The sequence below is a fragment of the Vespa velutina genome, chromosome 8 (genome assembly GCF_912470025.1).
Source record: "Vespa velutina chromosome 8, iVesVel2.1, whole genome shotgun sequence".
Classification (NCBI taxonomy): domain Eukaryota; kingdom Metazoa; phylum Arthropoda; class Insecta; order Hymenoptera; family Vespidae; genus Vespa; species Vespa velutina.
Window position 1 is genome coordinate 8,645,181 of NC_062195.1, and position 21,279 is coordinate 8,666,459.

At 27.1% G+C, this 21,279-nt stretch overlaps 4 protein-coding genes and 1 pseudogene across 20 annotated transcripts; 1 reads left to right on the forward strand and 4 right to left on the reverse strand.

Annotated features, from left to right (window-relative positions):
- Positions 1-1,713: 1,713 nt before the first annotated feature.
- LOC124950898 (ubiquitin-40S ribosomal protein S27a-like) lies at positions 1,714-7,761 on the reverse strand. Of its 8 annotated transcripts, none has more exons than XM_047498361.1 (4): positions 7,640-7,761; positions 2,390-2,518; positions 2,080-2,297; positions 1,714-2,004 (listed from the first exon to the last, which is right to left on the reverse strand). In XM_047498361.1, the coding sequence occupies exons 1-4, from the start codon at positions 7,641-7,643 to the stop codon at positions 1,855-1,857; spliced, it is 501 nt and encodes a 166-aa protein (XP_047354317.1). In that variant the 5' UTR covers positions 7,644-7,761; the 3' UTR covers positions 1,714-1,854. The 8 variants fall into 8 exon arrangements, with proteins under 8 accessions (XP_047354317.1, XP_047354319.1, XP_047354318.1 ...); XM_047498363.1 differs by lacking the exon at positions 7,640-7,761 and adding an exon at positions 7,238-7,303; XM_047498362.1 differs by lacking the exon at positions 7,640-7,761 and adding an exon at positions 7,123-7,260.
- Positions 2,888-5,676, reverse strand: LOC124950842 (annotated as a pseudogene).
- Positions 6,776-9,572, forward strand: LOC124950897 (transcriptional adapter 1-like). 2 transcript variants are annotated; one of them, XM_047498360.1, is made up of 6 exons: positions 6,776-6,889; positions 8,117-8,153; positions 8,221-8,430; positions 8,523-8,875; positions 8,998-9,157; positions 9,265-9,572. In XM_047498360.1, exons 2-6 carry the CDS (start codon positions 8,130-8,132, stop codon positions 9,394-9,396), a joined length of 879 nt encoding a protein of 292 aa, XP_047354316.1. In that variant the 5' UTR covers positions 6,776-6,889; positions 8,117-8,129; the 3' UTR covers positions 9,397-9,572. The 2 variants fall into 2 exon arrangements, with proteins under 2 accessions (XP_047354316.1, XP_047354315.1); XM_047498359.1 differs by lacking the exon at positions 6,776-6,889 and adding an exon at positions 7,616-8,035.
- LOC124950894 (AP-3 complex subunit mu-1) lies at positions 9,387-13,382 on the reverse strand. 7 transcript variants are annotated; one of them, XM_047498355.1, is made up of 10 exons: positions 13,105-13,381; positions 12,534-12,612; positions 12,161-12,345; positions 11,848-12,082; positions 11,498-11,657; positions 11,320-11,433; positions 10,980-11,159; positions 10,762-10,920; positions 9,879-9,929; positions 9,387-9,814 (listed from the first exon to the last, which is right to left on the reverse strand). In XM_047498355.1, exons 2-10 carry the CDS (start codon positions 12,566-12,568, stop codon positions 9,680-9,682), a joined length of 1,254 nt encoding a protein of 417 aa, XP_047354311.1. In that variant the 5' UTR covers positions 12,569-12,612; positions 13,105-13,381; the 3' UTR covers positions 9,387-9,679. The 7 variants fall into 7 exon arrangements, with proteins under 7 accessions (XP_047354311.1, XP_047354310.1, XP_047354309.1 ...); XM_047498354.1 differs by having other exon boundaries at positions 13,019-13,380; XM_047498353.1 differs by having other exon boundaries at positions 12,534-12,803; positions 13,105-13,379.
- Positions 13,383-14,842: 1,460 nt separating this feature from the next.
- LOC124950893 (protein-associating with the carboxyl-terminal domain of ezrin) lies at positions 14,843-18,146 on the reverse strand. 3 transcript variants are annotated; one of them, XM_047498349.1, is made up of 6 exons: positions 18,002-18,146; positions 17,538-17,768; positions 16,778-17,228; positions 16,526-16,715; positions 16,325-16,461; positions 14,843-16,043 (listed from the first exon to the last, which is right to left on the reverse strand). In XM_047498349.1, exons 2-6 carry the CDS (start codon positions 17,730-17,732, stop codon positions 15,094-15,096), a joined length of 1,923 nt encoding a protein of 640 aa, XP_047354305.1. In that variant the 5' UTR covers positions 17,733-17,768; positions 18,002-18,146; the 3' UTR covers positions 14,843-15,093. The 3 variants fall into 3 exon arrangements, with proteins under 3 accessions (XP_047354305.1, XP_047354304.1, XP_047354306.1); XM_047498348.1 differs by having other exon boundaries at positions 17,992-18,139; XM_047498350.1 differs by lacking the exons at positions 17,538-17,768; positions 18,002-18,146 and adding an exon at positions 17,308-17,326.
- Between the last annotated feature and the right edge of the window lie 3,133 nt (positions 18,147-21,279).

Here is a 21,279-nt window from a genome sequence, read left to right on the forward strand (position 1 = left end):
TATATTCGCGATATTAACATTAAATTCATCGTCCTCATAAATCTTATTATTTTATATTTTTATATTATGTATTCATTTTATTGTATTCATTATATTATGTATTATTTTATATTTTATATCATTTTATGTTATGTAAATTTTACCATTAGCATATTTAAATATAGCAACATTTTTATCTAAAATTAATCTATATCTGAGATTGAAATATATTTTTTAGATTTAACCCTTTCGCTACGAGCGGGTTCTCTGCCGCGGTACTTCCGCTGAACGGAGCGCCGCGACATCACTGCACGCTACGCGACGCCGTAGGTCCCGTCAGTAGCATCTTATGGAGGGCCACTATAGTGGTCCGTAGTACCTCAGTGGCATCTTATGGAAGGCCACTATAGTGGCCCGTAGTAGCGAAAGGGTTAAATGATCATTCATCCAATTCTATGGCGTATATTGTTTTATATCAAATATAAGTTTTATTCGTTACAATTACTAATTATACTCTATCGTGATCGAAATCATCGCTAAATATTTGTTGATACGACTTTGGTCACCCACACCATAAACTCAAGATAAATAGATCGAAAACATAAATCATATTATTGGAAAATAAAACAATTTTCGCATATCTTATTTATTATTTACAAATTTCGTATATCTTATCTTATATATTCGAACAAAATTTTCCAGTAAATATTGCAACCATATTCTTATCAATTTCGACTCTTCGCGCTTTATAATTTTAACATTTAAGTTAAAAGACCCCATCAAATTTTTATAGAACACGTAAAAACGTTTCTCCCAAATAAAAAATTTTACATCGTTTACATTATATTTGCATAAGTTGTCATATTTAAACTTTTTAATATTGATGTCATTTTGCTTCATCATCATCATCATTGGTTTCATATGGTTAAATCGGTTGCAATTATTAATATCACTTTGAATATTATACAAACGTTTCATATCCAGTATATCGTCGTTATGAAGAACAAGTTTATCGGTATTATATATATGAATATAAAATGGTTAAATTTTTATCTTCCTACATTTTCTTAGTGAGCATTTAATGAATTCTCAAGAGCAAAGATTTTGTAAAAGAAAGTCCTTTATACAATATTTTTTATGCTAATGAAATTTAGACTTTCGCTATTTTGTTTAAGCAATTCAATTAATACTTCTTTCGGGTCGAAATTATCTTCAAAATTTTTTAAAAGTTCTTTTTGATATTATCATTTATGAGTGCCTCTATTGTTCTTTCCAATAATATATTCAATAGGTTGAAAGAAAGAAGTTTTCTAGGTTTTCTTATTGTATATTGTTCGGCAGAAGTGTTCATCTTTTTCGTTTAGGTCCTCTGTGGTCCTATGAAGCGATAGTGTTCCTAGTTCCTTATGCTATCCTTATTCGTCTTGCTTTTTAATTTTCTTTATTATTTTGGTATTGATAGTATAATTAATTAATAGTGAATCTATAGTATTCAGTAATTTTTGAATTTGTTGATTTTAGGTCGGGTGAAATTTTAATCGTTATTTTTTTTTTGTTATTTATATCGCTGTTCGCACAGAACTTCGATGTTCTCTTTCCTTCGCTCTGCTATTAAATAAAATTTTTATTTAATATTTTAAATTTTATTTAAATAAAATTTTTCGTTAAACTTAGTTTTGACTTTTGAATTTGGGAATTGTGATATTAAGTTTGTATTGATGGGATTAGTACAATATCAATGAAAGTTTTATTATATAGTATTTATAACACGAATATGTTAGGAAATAAGATAAAAACTAAATTAAAACTTAATATTCGCCAAGTATTTACAAATAGATTCTTTAATCACATACAGTGTTTATATATATTTATCATTTATTTATCTTCTGGTTTATTAAATACAAGCGTGTATCTGCATTTACCACAATAATGGCGGTTTTCCATTGCTGCCATGAAAACGCCAGCACCACATTGCTCCATAGGACATTCTCGTCTTAACCGATGGATCTTTCCATTCTCGTCAACCTAAAAAATATTGATACATATATTTAAACATCCTATAATAGAGATCAATAGAAAACTATCAACCTTAATACATACTTTGTGAAATTTTAGCACACCAAGCTTGACTTTCTTTTTCTTATGCTTGATTTTTTTAGGCGTTGAGTAATTTTTCTTCTTACGTTTCTTTGCTCCTCCTCGTAAACGCAAAACCAAATGCAAAGTAGATTCTTTCTGAATATTGTAATCTGTCAAAGTCCTGCCATCTCCTAATTGTTTGCCAGCGAAAATCAATCGTTGTTGGTCAGGTGGAATTCCTAATAAAAATACAAAAAATGTATTTTTACATATAATCTTATATTTTTCCTCTATATATAATATTTTTACAAAAAATTTAATTTAAATTTACCTTCTTTATCTTGAATTTTAGCCTTGACATTTTCAATAGTATTAGATCCTTCTATCTTAAGAGTGATAGTTTTCCCTGCAAGTGTTTTTACAAAAATCTGCATAATGATAACTTCTTGTAATGTAGTTCCTGCAATAATATCAATTTAATTAGATTTAAGAAAAAAAATCGATAAACTAACAAAAAAAATTATAAGACTTATTTATTATTTGAATTCACAATATTTCACAAAATATAAGTAATATAGCATTGATACAGTCATCATTTCTTGAATTATTTGCGGTTTATACATATTTGCCTCATACAACTTTACTAAATTGTGCTACAAGATCTAATTCTGAGATATTTATTTTAATAACAGTACGTTTAGTTAATATACCTAAATTTGTATGTATGGGAAAAATTAGGTTTTTTTACCGCCTATACTTAGTAGACATAAAGTTGCTTTTAATTCTGAATGCATAACTTGTATTTTTTTTAAATGTAGTACCATCAGTCTAATAAATTTCTCAAATTTAGATAGCTTCCTTCTAAAGTTTTCACTAATAAATGTAACTTCAATGACCATTCTTTTCCGAAATTTTCTCGTTTAGACTTTCCATTTTTCATTATTTTAGATTCTGAATGAGCTTTAACTTTAGATATTGGTATATCCTATTTTCTAATCTTTTCGTTTTTTTTTTATCATATTAGACAATATTTCTGGTCTTTTAGTCATGTCTCTGTCAAGAAAATATACTGGAATAGTTCTGTAGGATCTGTAAAAAATTGGGCCATCACATAGTCTAAATCGAGGTACAAACCCGGCTTTTCCGCTTTCCGGGTAGCTACTTTAACAATTAAGTTATCCAATCAACCTTTCCGCGAATGCCTATTTATATAAAATAAAGTAAATTGCTTTCACAGTTCCATTTGACAGATTCTCTGATATTTACTTTACTCTTTTTTCTTTACAAATCTTGATCTTTTCTTCATTTTCTTTTTCATTGCGATGTTCTTTATTAAAGATTTTGGCCGTGATACCACGTAATGTACACATCCATGCTCTGCTCATTTATAAGACACTCGTGCTTCTGATTTTCTTTCTATCATCAATATTGAATTTATAGATAGTTCATGTTTTGTAAACAATATATAGTAAACTCATCAACTTGGCTTAAAAGTTAATTCACATTTATGATGAACAACCTCACTGTAAATTATAATATTTTATAATCGCCTATCATTTTTTAGAATTCAGATAAGTTAACACTCAATAAAGTGGACATAGAAACAGATTTAAGATGTTTGTTTATTATTGAATTAATTAATACTGCTATATCTTTTGTTGATACGCAACATGCAACGCGTCTTAATTGAGATTGTTCATCATTCCTCATTTTATAATGCTATATGTCAATAGTGAGTTTAGGCGTAACTCTTGTCTTATTTTAATGAACAATATTCCATTCTAAAGATGAAGGTTTAAGCGAGAACATGACTTTTTTGGAAAAGTTTTATTTCCTTCGAAAAAATTGTATCAAAAATGATGATTTTTGGAAAATAGTTTATGCATAAAAGTAAAGCTTTTTCAAAACTTTGAGAAAGTCATGTCCTCGTTTAAATCTTCATCTTTAAAATGAGATCTTATTCATAAAAATCAGTCATGAATTACTTCTGGATTCACTGTTGTCGTAAGCAGTGTTTTCGACATTTTTCGTAAAAAATAAATTTTGTTTAGTGACGCCTCTTGAAATTTGTGGCAAAAAAAAGAAGTTCGTACTTCAATTACTGATTTTTATATATACGATTGAATGATGTGAAATAGATAATTGCTTGTTTGTGAGCATAAACCAATGCTTCGGTTTTCTGATCCATTCCAAACGCAAGGAAACAAATCATTGATAGATGATCTTTCTCACTTTTTCAGTTGATATTTTTTAACAATTTCTTCGGCTAATTTTTATTATAAACATGAAAAGGTCGATCTTTTTTATTGTTTTTGAAAATTATGTAACTGTTTAGTAATATCTGTAAAGTAAAAAAATATTTTTTTATAGGATTTTTTACAGCTTCGCATAGTGTGAAATTTGCTTAGTATTTGATCACCAACATCAACTTCACCTATATTCTTATTGTAATCTATTACTACTGATGGCTTTAAAATTTTTTGTCCGCTATATCGTTTTGTTTCTTCCGTTTCAGCAAAATTTAAATTATACATAGTCGTTAATAAAACAACATCTTTTTTATTTTTTTACTTTATGGCCGCCATATCTGCTGTAGAAAATACGACAGCTTCTTCCTTTTCTGATTGGAGTAATTTTAGTTGCGAGGGATTTCTTTCTTAGTTATTCTCGCTATTCCACATATTATATAATTCCCAATATAAAGTCGGTGAACTATACCAATTATCAATGAATAAACAATATCCTTTGTACAGTAATCTACTCTCTTTCAACAAATTTGCAACATTTCTGCTAACATATCTAAATCTGCTATCAGACCAATTTAGTTTTATTTTTTCTTACATATATTTTAAAATTATGTATGTATCTCGTTTAAAAATCACACAGTTTTATAAAACTTAGTATTAAATCTGGCTCGATTAGTTTTAATAAATTGGATATAATGTAAACGTCTTCTATTATACATTGCGTCAATGATTCATCAATTGATATATTTTTATTTGATACATACATGCGAATAAAATTCTTTCTTATTATTTCAAAAATTTTTCGAATTTTTATTAATGAGTCGTTGGAGATATTACTGGAAAAATGTAAATTTGTAGCGATAGAGATAAATCAATTACGGGATATAACATTCTTAAAATATGGTGTTTCTATGCTTTTATCTTTGGTCCAATAACTCTAAATAGTGGGTAACTCATCATCGTCTGTAACTGGTACAAAATCTGCGTTAGTTGCTCCATATTTATTTGTTTCCGAAATTATTTTTCTAACTAGTTTTTCATTAAAAAATAATTCAAAGACTTCCCTTTTCGATAGATTTTGTGTATTCATAATTACATCGCTCACGCTTGAAAAACCATGTACAATCGGTATATGATTTTGGGGTTTCCATAGTTACCCCTTTGAGTGCTGAATGCTCGTGGCCTATGCAGTCCGTACAGACGGCGCGCGACTGGTGCTGATGATCGCCGGGGACTGAATACTTTTTCGCGCAATAGAAACAATTACCGAACATATACATTTGACCATAGTACACTGATCATTTTTGCCAGGCACGTATTTGCATCCATAGTCTATATCGATAGCTTTCGCTGGATGCATATGTGCGCCCATAGCACTCAAAGGGATAATCTCTATTTATATAACTACTGCGTTGATCAACTTCGCTGTCATCACTCAATTAAATATAACGGATGTCTTCGAGGATATCCTATTTCTACACTTGAATTCGAATCGTCAGAATCTATTGGAGCAACTAAATTTTATTTTAAATTATAAAATTAGGTTATTTTTTAAATTTGAATACAGATTGACACTACTTACTCTTAACGGCAGTCAGACAGATCTACACAATAATTAACAAAAGTAAAATTTATTAAGAATGCGATGAAAATAGCTCAAATGCTCATAAATTGACAGTAAAACATGAACTGTGTCATATGTGAAATATTCCGCGGGCGGTGATAAAAGAAAGTCGCAGCTCGCGGAATATTCCGCACTCAATAATAGGAGACTATTCACTTACGGATGCAAAATGGTTAATGGGTATCTAGAACTGGAACAAGTAAATTTTATATACCTATGATGGGGAACCTATTATACATATCCAAAATTTTTAAAAAATGTTTTTTAATTTTTCAAAATTCTTGAAATATAGCAGTCAAACTGTATATTTTAAGCTGATAAACGATTAAAAGTGTGCAATATTTTTACATGTAATATTTTCACCTGAAAGTTGAAATTTTTTTAAAGTTCTTTCTTCTTTAATGATAAATAGGGCGTTACTAGAATAAATTTACATTATTCAACCATATTTATCTGACATATTTAGTTGATATGCATTTTGCGGTGATCTTTACTAGATAGGATACAACACCCGGTATAATTTTGTTTAACAACAAATACGTACAAAATTAGTGAATATAAATATTTAATATATAAGTATTCACTAATTATTCTTTTTTAGAAAATATTTGATAGTCTTATTTTTTATCACAAATTTATATACTAATTATTACCTGTATCGATTATATTTATTATTCTTGATACGTTTACATCATAAAATAAATGAGTATCACCTATATCGTATCTGGCACAGATCACTGCAAAATATACATGCTACTATCAAAAAAGAACATAAAAATTATAATTTTATGACCTACTAAACTACTAGTGAGATTTATAACTTACAAGCTTATTCACTGATACGACAGCACATAGTAATGACAGTATTTCCCGGTTGCGCTCGTAGTTCATGTTTTGAACATATCTATTGTTGAAGTTACGCAAGTTTCGAGTGAAAAATGACGAAGTCAATGCACTAAACGTATGTATTATAATTTTACGGAATACTTAATTTTCCACTATACTAACGTCATACACGCGTGCCATGTGCCAATACAAGTTTTAAGTAATATGGCATTTGACATTAATCAAAATACCTTCGCTTAAAATAATTGTTTACGTTGATGAATGGATCGAGATATCAATCGATCAAATATATTAATTTTAAATGTTAAGCATCATAAATAAAAGAAAAATGAATTAAAATATACCTACAGCTATGTTATCTTGTCTCGGAATGGAAGTACAAACGTTAGATTAAAGAAGTATAGTAATTACATAAGAAAGTAAATCGAGTTTAAAAAATATTGTGCATTAATTTACTATTTACCGATGTATTTAAAGATTTATTGCAATTCCTTTCTGTAGTTCTTCCTTTTCACCAGGTGAATTGTGTAGTTATATATATATATATATATATATATATATATATATATATATATATATATATACGCTATAGATGTTTATATATATATACTATAGATGTTTTATATATATATATATATATATATATATATATATATACTAAATATATATATATATACTAAATATATATATATATTTAGTTAGTTATATATATATACTAAAAATTTGCGTTCTTTGGACGCCAGATAAATAATATCGAAATGTTGACTTCATTGAGTCTGAGCTAGGCATGTCTATATGTTTGTATAGTCTAAGGTTTCCTCAGTACACACTATCTATAGTTTCTACTGGCTAATAAGCAGATTACTCATTATGGATTCGTAGCAGTCCAATAAAATTGTTGAGCATTCTTCGTTTCTCTCATAGTGGCACTAGTGGAGCACAAAAGGCATTGCCAATACGCTGATTACATTCACAAAGTCCTTATTGTAATATCAACTTCAGAACCTCTATCGAACTAGTATACCTCAAATATGAATCTGGGTATAGTGTATCACAGTGCGTTATGAAAGACCGCATAATAGAAGATTTATTGACTTTAGAACTAGTATATATTTGATTTTTTGTATTTACTTTAAAATAATTGCAAATATCATTAGAATTAAAAGGATTAATTTAATATTTATATAAACATGACTACTTCCAAAGAATTAAGTTTAGCCAGAAAAAATCTTGCAGCTTCATTGGGTGATAATGCAAAAATGTTAGTTAAATTTTATATAATTAATATTTTACACAATATATGTGATTTTATATATTATTTATAATTTTATTTGATTGACAGATATTTTGAGAAAATGAAACTCTGGTTTCAAATGAAGGTACGTTAATTTTCCAATAATAAATTTCATTAGCACTATATAATTTTAATAGCAATTTCTATTTTAGACAACAAAAGAGGAATTCGATTGCGAGGCACGTAACATTATGACAGAAGATCAAGTTCATTTGCATAATGAATTTTTACTTTGTTTATTCAACAAAGTCAGAGGGTTGGCTGTAGCTATACCAAATCGTAAAACAGACAAAGATAAGATTGTTAAAGAAAAAAGGCTTAGGTTAAAACGTAAATATAAAACTGATAAATCAAACTTCGAGGTTTGTTATATCATACTTCATAGAAAAATTATGTAGTTTACAATACAAATGTATGTACAACTTTATTTTTTTTTCTTTTTTTTTTTAATTAGCCAGCAGATATTTATGCAGAGGTACTAAATCAAACATCATCACCAGTTGGGGATGAACCTATAGGAGCAAATAGATCTAGTGCTCAAGAACTTGTGCTACCAGATCGAACATTTGTATTAGCTAGACTCATGCTTGCTGCATGGGAAAATAACATGGATGGTGCAGAAGAAAATACTGCTCATATTGTTATTGCTGCTACTCAGATCTTTATGAAAAATATACTTACTGCAATTCTAACAAACAGAAAAGAATTCAGTATAAAAGAAGGATCATTTATTCATGGTATAGGAAATCCTGTACCTAGTTCATGGAAACGAAATACAGCTTATATAATCCGGTCATGTGATTACAGGTAATTATAAAACATTAAATACAAAATAAACATATATATATATATATATATATATATATATATATATATATATATCACAATCTTTTTTTTTTTTATATATATAAAACATCTATTTTGTACAGTCCTACAGAAATAATAGATCCTTATGGACAAGTTCCATCTACAAGGCAAAATTTTGAAGAAGCTGAACAAGCAACTGCTTTTTCATTTGCATGCTCCTTACAAACTACATCTGCGTCTTTAAAACCAGTTAGTATAGCTGATTTACAACGTACACTAAAGGTATAAAATTTATTAAATTTAACATGTTAATATATTTAATTTATTTAATTTAATGTCAAATTTTAATATTGTACATGTTATATTAAATATTTTATTGTTTTACATAGATCCATAAAAATCTCATCAGTAACCATACAATTTATGCTACAAATATGGAACGCTTGCACACTTATGCAACACACCCAACATGGGAAGATTTAGAAGCTAGGAATTTATTAAGACAAAAATGTAGAATTTAAAATAATAAACAATATTTTATTATACATGTAAGTATATTGTATATAAATCAATATAATCATAAGTATTTAAGTGATAGTATAGATAAGATAGATAAATACTTCATATATTTGAAGTGTATTTTATTCATATTTATGATATTTTCTGGAATTTATTTAAAATAAAATAGTTAATAGTATTCTTTTCTTATCTTTATATTACGAATTACAGAGTTAAAGCCTGTATATAATTTATCACAATCTTTTAAAAAAGTATCCTTTAAATTTATATATTTACGTATTTCTGTTACATTCTTATTTGAAATTTTCCTGCTTTAGTGATATATTTAACACCTTTGAAAGGTTTATATTTCTCCCCATACATATCTAATCGATTTACTTTTAATCCTGAAACTGCTAGTTGATTAATAGTAAAACGTACCTACAAGAATATGTAACATGTATTAATGAAGAATTAATAAAATAATATAGTAAAAAATACATACATTAATAGCAGGATTGGATTCTGTTATGACTGCAGAGTTTTGAATGGTGATCTACAAATAAATTACTTTATCAATTACTTAACAATTTAATTATTATAAGTTATATATAAGTGAGTGTAATTGCCATTCAATAAAATGATTTCAATAACAAAAATAACTAAATAACTATGTATTAATAATAGTAACTTATTAAGCTATTATCAATAATTATTATTGATAATAGCTTAATAAGTTACTAAATGTTTTTTTTTAAATAAATCATGTAAATTTGAATAATTTAAAAAAATGTTTAATATATAGTAATATATAGTATGATCAATTACAATAATATATAGAATATAATATCTAAATGAAACCATAACTTTTTTTGTACGATATTATCCTTTTTTCTAGATTTTTAATGACATTTTCACATAATTGCTATTCAATTTCTAATTGAATCAGTCAAATTTTATTTTGAAATTCTTCAGTGGTTTACAGATTGTTGACATAAACTAAACTTTTAACAAAAAATTTAATCTAAAGAAAATAATCCAACGGCAAAAAATTGGGCGATCTTTTCGGTCAATTAATATCCCTATTTCGTGAAAGAATTTTTCCCTTGAACTTTAATTTTATCGTATTTCATATAATTGTAATTGATCATACTATATATTAAAATAAAGATTTTAAAAAATTGTTTAAATTTAAATAAAACATTTTAATTTAAAATTTGTTAAAGTTTAAACTTAAATTTTAACTTTTTAAAATTCTAAAAAAAAAAAATTATTAAAAAAAATGGAAATTTTGCAAAGGCTCCCAAAGTAGAATATATAAAATTCATATGGTATAATCAACATGTTAAATATAATTTTACGGGAATAATCTGGTATGTTTAACTCACAGATCCTCTTAAATTCGGTAATTTAGAAACATCAATCCTTCCAATGTCCCAAAGCAATATCTTATTAACAGGATCAAAAGAATATTTTCCTTGATTTGGAGTTAATGTACAATTTAATACTATTTTTGGCATTGGAATTTCTAACACTACATTTTCCACCTAAAATAAAATATGATTCATTATAACTTCTTAAATGCTTTTCACAAACAAAAACTTACAGTTCTTCCAATAGTTTGTTTTGGTCCAACAGTTATATCTAATCTACCTCCACCAGGTTCCTTCAGGCTAATATTATGTCGCACATATATTGGAATTGCAACAATATTTTGTGATCCTATATGGTAAGCAAGAAGTCGAAAATTACCATCCGGAGGAATAAAGGACAATATTCTCTCTGACTGAAATGAAATATATATATATATATATATATATATATGTGTGTGTGTGTGTTAAATATAAAACAACTATATTTGATATATCTACATTAAATAATAATTTCATAGCAAATATCATATCATATATGTCATATATATATTATATCATCATATATGTACATACCTCCCAACGTTTAAATCTTACACAAGGATGAAAACTGACATCATCAAATAATCTTGGATTTATAAAGGAAAGTGTTAAGTCTGGCATACCACTTAATTTTATACAACAGTCAATCTGAAATATTAACGTCAGAAAAAAATATTGAATTTAAAAAATACAGGCAAGTTATCATACATACATAGCCTTGTATTTCTGCAAAAACTGTTGATCCAGTTTTATCAATTATAGCATCTACTTCTTCCACAACATCAAAATAAGCTTCATTATTTGTATATTTAACTCCTGTTCTTCTCCATGGAACATTAGATAACTGACTACTTGGTAATGTTGCACTAACACTATATATAATACAATGTAATTTATTAACTATTTTTTTATAAAAAATATATTTATATATTACAAAAATTTTTATATAAAAAATTTTTAATATATAAAAAACTAAAAACGATAAATCATAGAAGTCTGAAAACTGAAGATTATAAATTATACAAAAATCTGATATTTTGAGATAATAATATTTTTACTTACTTTGATTTACCTGTAACAGTATTTGCAATAGTACGCAAAATATTAGGAGGTTTAATCAGTTCTTTCAAAATATTTGATTCTGTTGCCAGTGGGAATCCATTATCTAACATCTCATCTAGTAATTCATATACTACTACATAATTTTCTTTAATAATAGATTCTGTGCACTCACTGAAATAATCTTCGAAAGTATCAACTACTCTATGTAAAAATTCAATAACAAATAATGGTGGTACTGAAATATAATTTTTAGGTAATATCTTTTCAATATTTGTAATTTTGTTGATAGATTTGTAATAGAATTAAGACTAACCTTCTGTCATGCATACTGCTACAAAAAACATATTACACCGATATATACTAATAAGATAATGATGAGGTGTAGCTATCACAGGTGGTGTATCTTCGAGAGAAAGAACTCTTCGTTGTTGATCAAAAAAATAATCGCATAGTGATCGTGCAACGGCACTTTTCCAATGTTTTTCCATAAACACATCTCTGTTTAATAAAATATTTTTTTATATTATTATTATTATTATTATTATTATTTATATATATATAAATAATATATATTATATAATATAATAAATATATATATAATAAACAATAAAATGAGTGAAAAATGAAACTTGTTTCTATCAATTATACATGTCATATTGAATTCATAAGTTAAAATATTTACGTACCCAGCAGAATTAATAATAAAAAGGCTATGTATCATTTTTCTATAGTTAGAAACTAATACCGTCCAACACTTATTTTACACTGTAATTTTACACGATTATTTGTAGATTTTTTTTATGTTGTCCTAACCTATAATAACTTATGATAGATTCGCTATATCTTATATATTCTATTAATACACACTATAGCCATCTTCTAACAAACTATTAGATGCAACAGCGTATAGCATGGAAACTTTTTTCGTCGTTTTATATTTTGTTGATATTATTATACTGCGAAAAGTAATATTTATATGATTATTATACATGTAACAAGTGTATGATGTTTATTTCAAAAGAAGCAAAGATATCAATTGTTTCATTATTATAATTATATATAAATAATGAAAACAGTAGGTAAAATTTAATATATGTGTGTGTGTATTTAAATTTGTTACAGTTGTTAAAGAACGCTCTATCTTAAAAAGAAATTAAGAAGTTATAAATACCAAAGTTTAAAAGTTGTTCATAATTCGAAGTTTTTATATAAATAAAAAATTGTTTTCTTTGAAACGTAAGGAACAATTCGACCCACCTCGACTAACTTTAATAAAAAAAACTTTCCATAACAATAACTGTAACCGTAACGCAGAGTTGTCACGGCAACGTTACCAGAACAAATTTGACTTCATTTGCTACAGTATAGATTATAGAGGTGAATTATTCGGAATATTTTGTTAATTTTAATAGTAAATTTATCAATAATAGAATAGACAAATTTTTCATTATATTATCTTTAAATGAGTCAAATTTATACATTTATATTCTATTATATAATCAATATTCAAGATCAATATTCAATTGGAATAGCAAAACAATAAACTGGTTAATTGAAATATCTAATCTTGTAACTCTTCAGAATCCATATAATACATTTTATCGTTCGAATAATCCATTTTGTGATTTTATTTTCATAATTAGAAGATTTAAATCTGATATTTATCTAAATAATTTCCATAATTTACACGGTTAGTTTATCACTCCGAATTGTGACGTCAGATAATTTTGGAATCTGATTGGCTATTTATAAGAATCGAATAGTAGAATTCCATGTTGAATTTTTCGATTACATTGTTATAGCTACTATTATGGGAATCAAATCGAGCAATGCGATTGGTTCACGATTTTATATGGATACTATTTTATATGGAAAATATGTGTAACCATAGGCTGACTATACACACTTTCCATACAATAGCAGCTGTCATTTTTAACCTATATTTTCGTGATATCAATCATTCGAAAATTGTACACATAGTATAGAACAACAATATTAATTAAAATAAGCTAGGAAAATACATATATATATGCATTTCTATACCATGTATAAAATTGTTAAGTGGTTATTGATACCACGAGAATATAGGTTAAGAACAACATATTCTGCTTTTGTTTACACTGTTGATCGAAATTTGATCAAAGTGGTCCAGTCCATTTCAAATTATAACAGAGTCATGAATTAATTGTGCTCAAATGTGATATTTGACAAGTGTATTTCCATTGAAATCATATATATGCAATTTTTAATTGATTATAACAGTAAAACGTTTTTAAGTTAATTTTTATATATACTATTTGATTGTAGAAAGTTGGATAAATATCAACTTAACAACGGTAAATTTTATGGAATTTTAAAATTCATTCACGTCAATCATATTTCATCAATAGATAGGTAAAATGAATCTAGGGAATATTGATATTTATTTTTATATTACAATTATAATAAAATAAAAATTTTATTTCATAGATTTCGATACTTTTTCGAATTCTTTAAAATTAAAATTTTCATATGATATTAAATTAATATATAAAGTCTTCTATATAAAAACAAACTCTAAAGATTGCGTATCATTTATGTATTATCTAAACAAAATATATTAGATAATATTGTTTTTCTTAAACAATACACCATTATATTTTATACTGATGGAAAAAGGATTATTTTCTACAATTTTGTTCGTTATTATATAATAAAAAATATGATTATGTGTCGGAAGTATTCAAATATATTATTTAAAATGTGATCAATGCATTAAAAAAGTATACCTCTTTAAAGTATATAGAATGACTCAACTAATAGAAATTGAAAAATTGGTCTGTCATCACAAATGTTTTTATATTACGTGTACTCATTACTTGGATAAGTTGAGAATCATCTCATTTCTTTACGAAATGCATCGGTGCGCCATTAATAATAGTCGCCAGTATAAATAATAAAAAAGCTGTTATATAGATAAAGAACGGTATAAATAGAAAAATATCGACAATGGAGATTAATGTTTTCTGTCAATGTGCAATTTATTTAAATAAATTAATAAGGGCAGGTTGATATTTGACTTTGACAATAAATACATACATCTGTGTACTATATTATTTGCATTTAAAAAAATAAATTTTATAGTAATATCTGTAGACTTAATAATTAAAAAGCTTATTAGATACTATATAGGTATTAAAATCTATTTATAACTAAATACTCTCTTAAAAATATTTAATTAAATATAAATAACTTAAAAATATTTACTTAAAAACTTAATTCCTTAGTATCTTCTATATCCCAGTCACCTAAATGCTCACTCCATCCATCATTATCTTCAGATTCTTGTAATGTTATAGTAGACAGTTTTACATCAAATATGCTTTTCGAACATGTCGACAAAATCTCCTTCTCATCTTGTACATGTAAAACATGTGTCTTTTTTATTATAGGTTCCATATCCGTGAAAAAATCATAATCATCTATTGTACTCTTCATTGACTTTGAATGCTTTATATCTAGTTGTGAAATATCTGACATTTCTATTTTTTTTGTGTATTTATTTATTTCACTTCTCGTTATACTTGATGGTGAGTCTAATACACTTGTCATATTTGGAGTTGCTATTTGTGTTATTTGTTGTATATTTTGTACATTTTGTACATTTGATTGGTGAGAATCCATATTTGCGTCATGTGCATCCCAGTCAGACCAAGTACTTTCCTCATCAACAAATGCAAATGATGACTCCTTTTTATCTTCTCCGCCATCCGGAGATAGACGTTCTGGTAAATGCAATTCTATTTCACTCATATCTATTGGGGGAATTGTGTCAGAGTTATTATTTGTAATAGTAGATACAACTTTATTTTCTTTCTGTTCTTTTATCTTATTTGGTCGTCCATCTGTAAATAACTTTGCTCTTTTTCCACCAATTACTGTTGCTGCTCCTAAAATAGATACCACTTCAGCTAGTGCCTTTAATGTGGCACAAACAAGGTGGTCATTGGTATCTTTTATACCAACTAATAATTCAGGTAAGATTTGAAACTTCAATTCATCAGTTTGAAATGTATGTATAAACGATTTGAAATGTAATAAAAGTAGTAAGCGGATAGAAACATCTCTTATACAAAACATTTGCAGAAGTCTTGGTATTAAATAAGTCTTAAAAACTGGAGTAGAAAACACACTGTTTTCTATATCATCATTTTCATCTGTAATATTATAATGAAATCTAAAAAAGTTATATATTTGGTATTTGTATGAAATAAAAATTATTATATTCTATAGCAGCAGTTTTCAATTATTGGAAAATGAATAGAATCTAATTAAAAATGACAGATACTTAAAGAGAAGATTATCAAATAGAATAAACAATAAATAATTAAAATTTTCATGTTTAGTGAAATGCATATCACTATGCATTTTAAATTAAATAATGCTGTTTTCCAGTATATATTGAATGTTATAAAATAAAATTACAATGGCTTTTTACCTCTTGGTTTTAAAACATAGGGTAAAAATTTTACTTGAGCTGTTTGATCCAATAAAACTATTCTTGACAACAAAGAACGACCAAGTTGTTCAGCTACAACATCTTCAGGAAAAGCTTTTAAATCATTCACCAAATTTCTAAAGAAACAAAGATATTAGTTTTGTTATATCTTTGATATAATCATTGTTTAAAAAAACTTACGTAAAAAAGACTTCTTTTTCCTCATTAGTTTTTAATGGTAATTCTTCAAGAAAATCATGTATTTTTATAAAATCATGTGTGAAAAAAGGATGTTGAAGGACTTCTGATAATTTACATCTTACAGATGCATCTGAGCTTTGTAGATTTTCTTTACAAAACTCTTGAAATTCAGTTAAAGCTGGTATATTATCTACAATAAATACTTATAATTTAGAATTCATAAAACAATGTCACCTAATTCTTAATTTTTACCTGCATGTTTCAATTTTAAAATATCTTCAGCTAATACTCCAAATGCATAAACATCAATAGAAGAAAGATTTCCAGAATCAATTAATGCATTTATGTCTTCGTTCGGGCAAGTTGCTCTTTCATATCTATAATTTCTTATTTTTTGATAATAAGTTGACGTTGCTTCAGAAAATTTACATAGATATTCAAATCCACCTAATTTCCAACATCCTTCAGGTGTTATATAAATAGAACCACTGCATACATTGTTATGCGATGCTAATGCTTTTTCATGAAGAAATACTAATGCACAAGCAATGCTATATAAGCCAACACAAATTTGAAGAGCATTTTGTGCATCGATTACTTGTATCAACGGTTTAGCCTCTTCTGTACATAAAAAGAATTTACTACCTTTATGCCATGAAGAAATATATCTTAAGATACAAGGATGTCGATGTAACATTAAATTCTAAAAAGAGAAAAGAGAACAAGGAAGTTATTCATTTTTTTATCATATAATAAAAATGGATATAAAAAAAGATATTTACTATTTATTTATAACACTATTTATAATTATATTAAACATTTTTTTATATAGTACTTTTTTTGTATAATTTACGCAAATATACTTATGAGAATTCTGAAAACAAAATGATGAAAGACAACAATTTTTACTAATGATTATTATTATTCAGATGAAAAAAATATAAAATAAATATAATAAATTGATTGATATCATGATCAATCCCTTGAAGTAAAAAAAAACAGAAAAACTAACTTTTGCTATTCTTTCCAAAGGGGTTGGTCTTCCGAAACTTGCAGTATAATGTAAAGATGGTTCACTATTAAAAACTGATACTTTCTGAGAATTATAGTTTTGAACATTTGCACTATATTGTGTCCAAAAATCCGTGACTTCAATAGCCTTCTCATCTATCTCAATCCCATTGAGAGCACTTTTTTCATTCCCCATTAAATAATTATAGTGCAAAACTTTTCACTTATAATCCTTAAGATAATGAACAATAATTAGTTGTGTTTTATATCAAATGAAAAATATATTCATATAATTATAATTAAACAATATTTAAATAATATTTCTTATGTTATGACAAATGTTAGTAATAGGTTAAGATATTTTGCATGTAAAATGTGGTTTTTTTGTAGTAAACAAAAAATTATAACAATTTTTTGATTATTTTATAACAACTATTATTTTGTAATTATATTACGTTTAATTACTATTAATTCTGAATTTTTTTATTATTATAAAAGCTTTAAACAGCCACTAAATATATTGTGTAACTAATGCTCGTAACATTCTTTGAAAGTTGAGCAACGTGGAATAGAGACAAAGCTTGCAACGCCATCACAGGTTATATTTCCCTAGTGAGAACGTATAGAATATTCGTAAGAAAGAACTAAACAAAAAAGTAATACTTTGTATAAAATAGCATTTAGATAAATATAAAATTGATAACAAATTTTCGGTTTAATTCATATAAATTTTCATTAAGAAAGTTCTTCTTGCTTTTTATTAATATGATTAAGGTGTTATTATATTTTTTACGTAGCATAACAGTGAGTTATTTGATATACAGATGATTATGTTTTGGAATATTCTTTGTAGTTTATTAATATAAACACACAGGACAGAGTAGAGTAAGTGATGGGCTGGTAGGAAGGGCGGAAGGGCGGAAGGGCGGAAGGGAGGAAGGAAGGAAGGAAGGAAGGGTGGGTGGGAGGGGAAAATATACATACACATACATACATATATATATATATATAAATAAATATTAGAAATATTTAATTTTTTTTCGAAATTCATAATAGTTTGATAAAAAAATTTTTCGAAATTGCTTTTTATTTTGTTAAAATCAATTTATTATCTTTAAGAAAAATAATATTTATATAATAAGCGATATTTCGTATTGCAAGATATAGTAATTTATTATAACTAAAATTTATTAAAATTAACTATTATTATTTATTATAATTAAAATATTATTTATAAATAAATTATATAGTCGAAGTTTTATTAATATCATATTACTATATTCTATCATATTAGGACGATATTATAGTATGAATATAAAATTTAAGTATGTAACATTATACAAATAACAATAACTTACATTCTGCTATGATATTTTTCTATTACGTATAACCTTTATTTATACTTATTTTTATTAAACTTAAGGAATCTGCAGATTCTACATTTAGAATTAAAATAACTTTTAATGTCGATTTGATCAATGATGAAAGATATATAGAATATTTGTTAACAATTCTATTGAATCGAAAAAGTCTCTAAAGGATGCTAATTTGTTGAGCTCATTGCGACAGAAATTATTTTGTGAATTTAAAGCAGACTTGGTTATATAGTATATATATGGATTTCCAGAGAATTGCAGCGCTGACAGCTCGACTACCTCACCGCATTGCCGTGGAAGGGTGGTTTTAATTACCCCTTCCATTGCAGTAAAACCAACCCCGTTAGTGGATTTATTTAGTCACATTACTATCTCCATTCCTCCTACCAGACATCCTAGTTGTATAAAGTACATGTGCTTCGCATTCACCTCTCTCATACTTTTAACTCCTCCTCTTCGCTTCTTTGACCACCTCCTCTCAACTGTCCTCTCTTACACTTTGTACCTCAATTTATCTTTTTACGTATTTCAATATTCTTTTTTCTTTGTATCGCCTCTGTATTTCTTGAATTAAATATTTGAGTACATGTAGATCAATGTAATCAAGAATCACATTATTCGTTTATTAATAAGAATAAACATTTTTGTTAATCAAGTTTGCAAGGTACCATTTATACCGATATATTCTTCGGTTGCTTATACACTCGTGAATATTATGCAATACTTAATATAAAATGAATTCATTTATTTTATAAATTAATTAATCAATTATTTTTTGTTCAATAACAAAAATAAATTTTTAATACAACGAATTTATTTTTAACACAACATTACAAGTTTTTCAAAAGAATTAATTTAAATAATCTCTTCCTCTATAGATTTATAACATTATATAATTGTATGTCTTAAATAGAAATTTTTCCTAAAGAACAACACTAAGAAAGATCGAATAGCTAAAAACATCACTAATGGCGGTTTCTTGCAATTTGGTAACTGCTATTTCATGGAATGCCTATACGGTATAGAAAATGCGGTTTCTGACTTGAGAGCGTCTTTAAGCCGAAAGATGAACTTTCAACGCGTCCTTTGCTTCGATGCCGGTGAGATTGGATGCGTTTAATTACCAGTGAAATAACGTTAATTAGTTGGCCGGTCTTCCCCTTTCCTCTCTTTCTCTCTATCTGCGCTTGATGCCCTCAATACCTATTCGCGGTCAGAGTAAAGTTCGGTCTTTACGAGAGAGAGAGAGAGAGAGAGAGAGAGAGAGAGAGAGAGAGAGAGAGAGAGAGAGAGAGAGAGAGAGAGAACGAGAATGAGAGAGCGAAAGAGAGAGAGAGAGCGAAAGAGAGAGAGAGAGAGAAAGAGAGATAGAGCGAAAGAGAGAGAGAGAGAGAGAGAGAAAGAGAGAGAGAGAGAGAATGAGAGAAATATAGAAAGAGAAAAGAGAAGCTTGCAAGTTCATGGAAAACGATTCTCCTTAAAAAGACCAACCAATATATGTTCTTACTAGCCATTCCTACCGATTTTCCATCCTCGTCTTTGTAACCCTATCTTTCAATAATTATCGATCAAGAAACGCATCTCCATTAGATGGTGTTCCTTACAAAGAAATCTTTAGTTGTTAAATATTAGAAGAAAATCTAAATATGAAATTGAAGAAATCCTTTGAAGAGAATGGAGTATAAAAAACCTGATTAATTAATTCCGTTTTCTAATTACTTATGCTAATTTGAAGCCAAAACTCATCATTCTTTTTATGTAAGAGATCAAGATAATATTTATATAATTTTTTCATCTAAATATAAGAAGAAATAATAATTCGATCATTACGTATCCCTAAAATAGTATTTAATTTTTATTAATTATAAATTTTAATTAAAAGAAAAATTGCAAAATTTAGGATCGTTATTCAATAAATGGATACTGGGTTAGAAAAAAAATGACAGTCGAATGAAGTCAAAAAGAAGCAAGGGTATATTTTTAATTTGGTTCGTCTGAGTCAGTAAATGAGATCGGTTTATCGAATTCCAGTGTAACATGAAACTGTGACCAGTAACATGCTGGTACTCATCTACTCGGGGGCACGCTGTGCAAACCACTGTGCTTTTCGGCGCCACCCCAGTGGCCAACCCGTGTAGTCATTCCCATTCCCACATCCCGTTTTGCTATCTACCGCTAACTCCATCGAGTCCCCTTCTCGATGAGGTCGAGAGAGATTCTAATTAATCAGCTAGCCACGGTGCGCGAATCGTTCTGGACGCATGACAAGGTGTATCTATGACTCTCAACCACTAGTCCAAAGCAGTGTTCAATATACTATGAAAGCTGAATATCTATGGACAAATGATATTCAAGAGCGACGGAGGA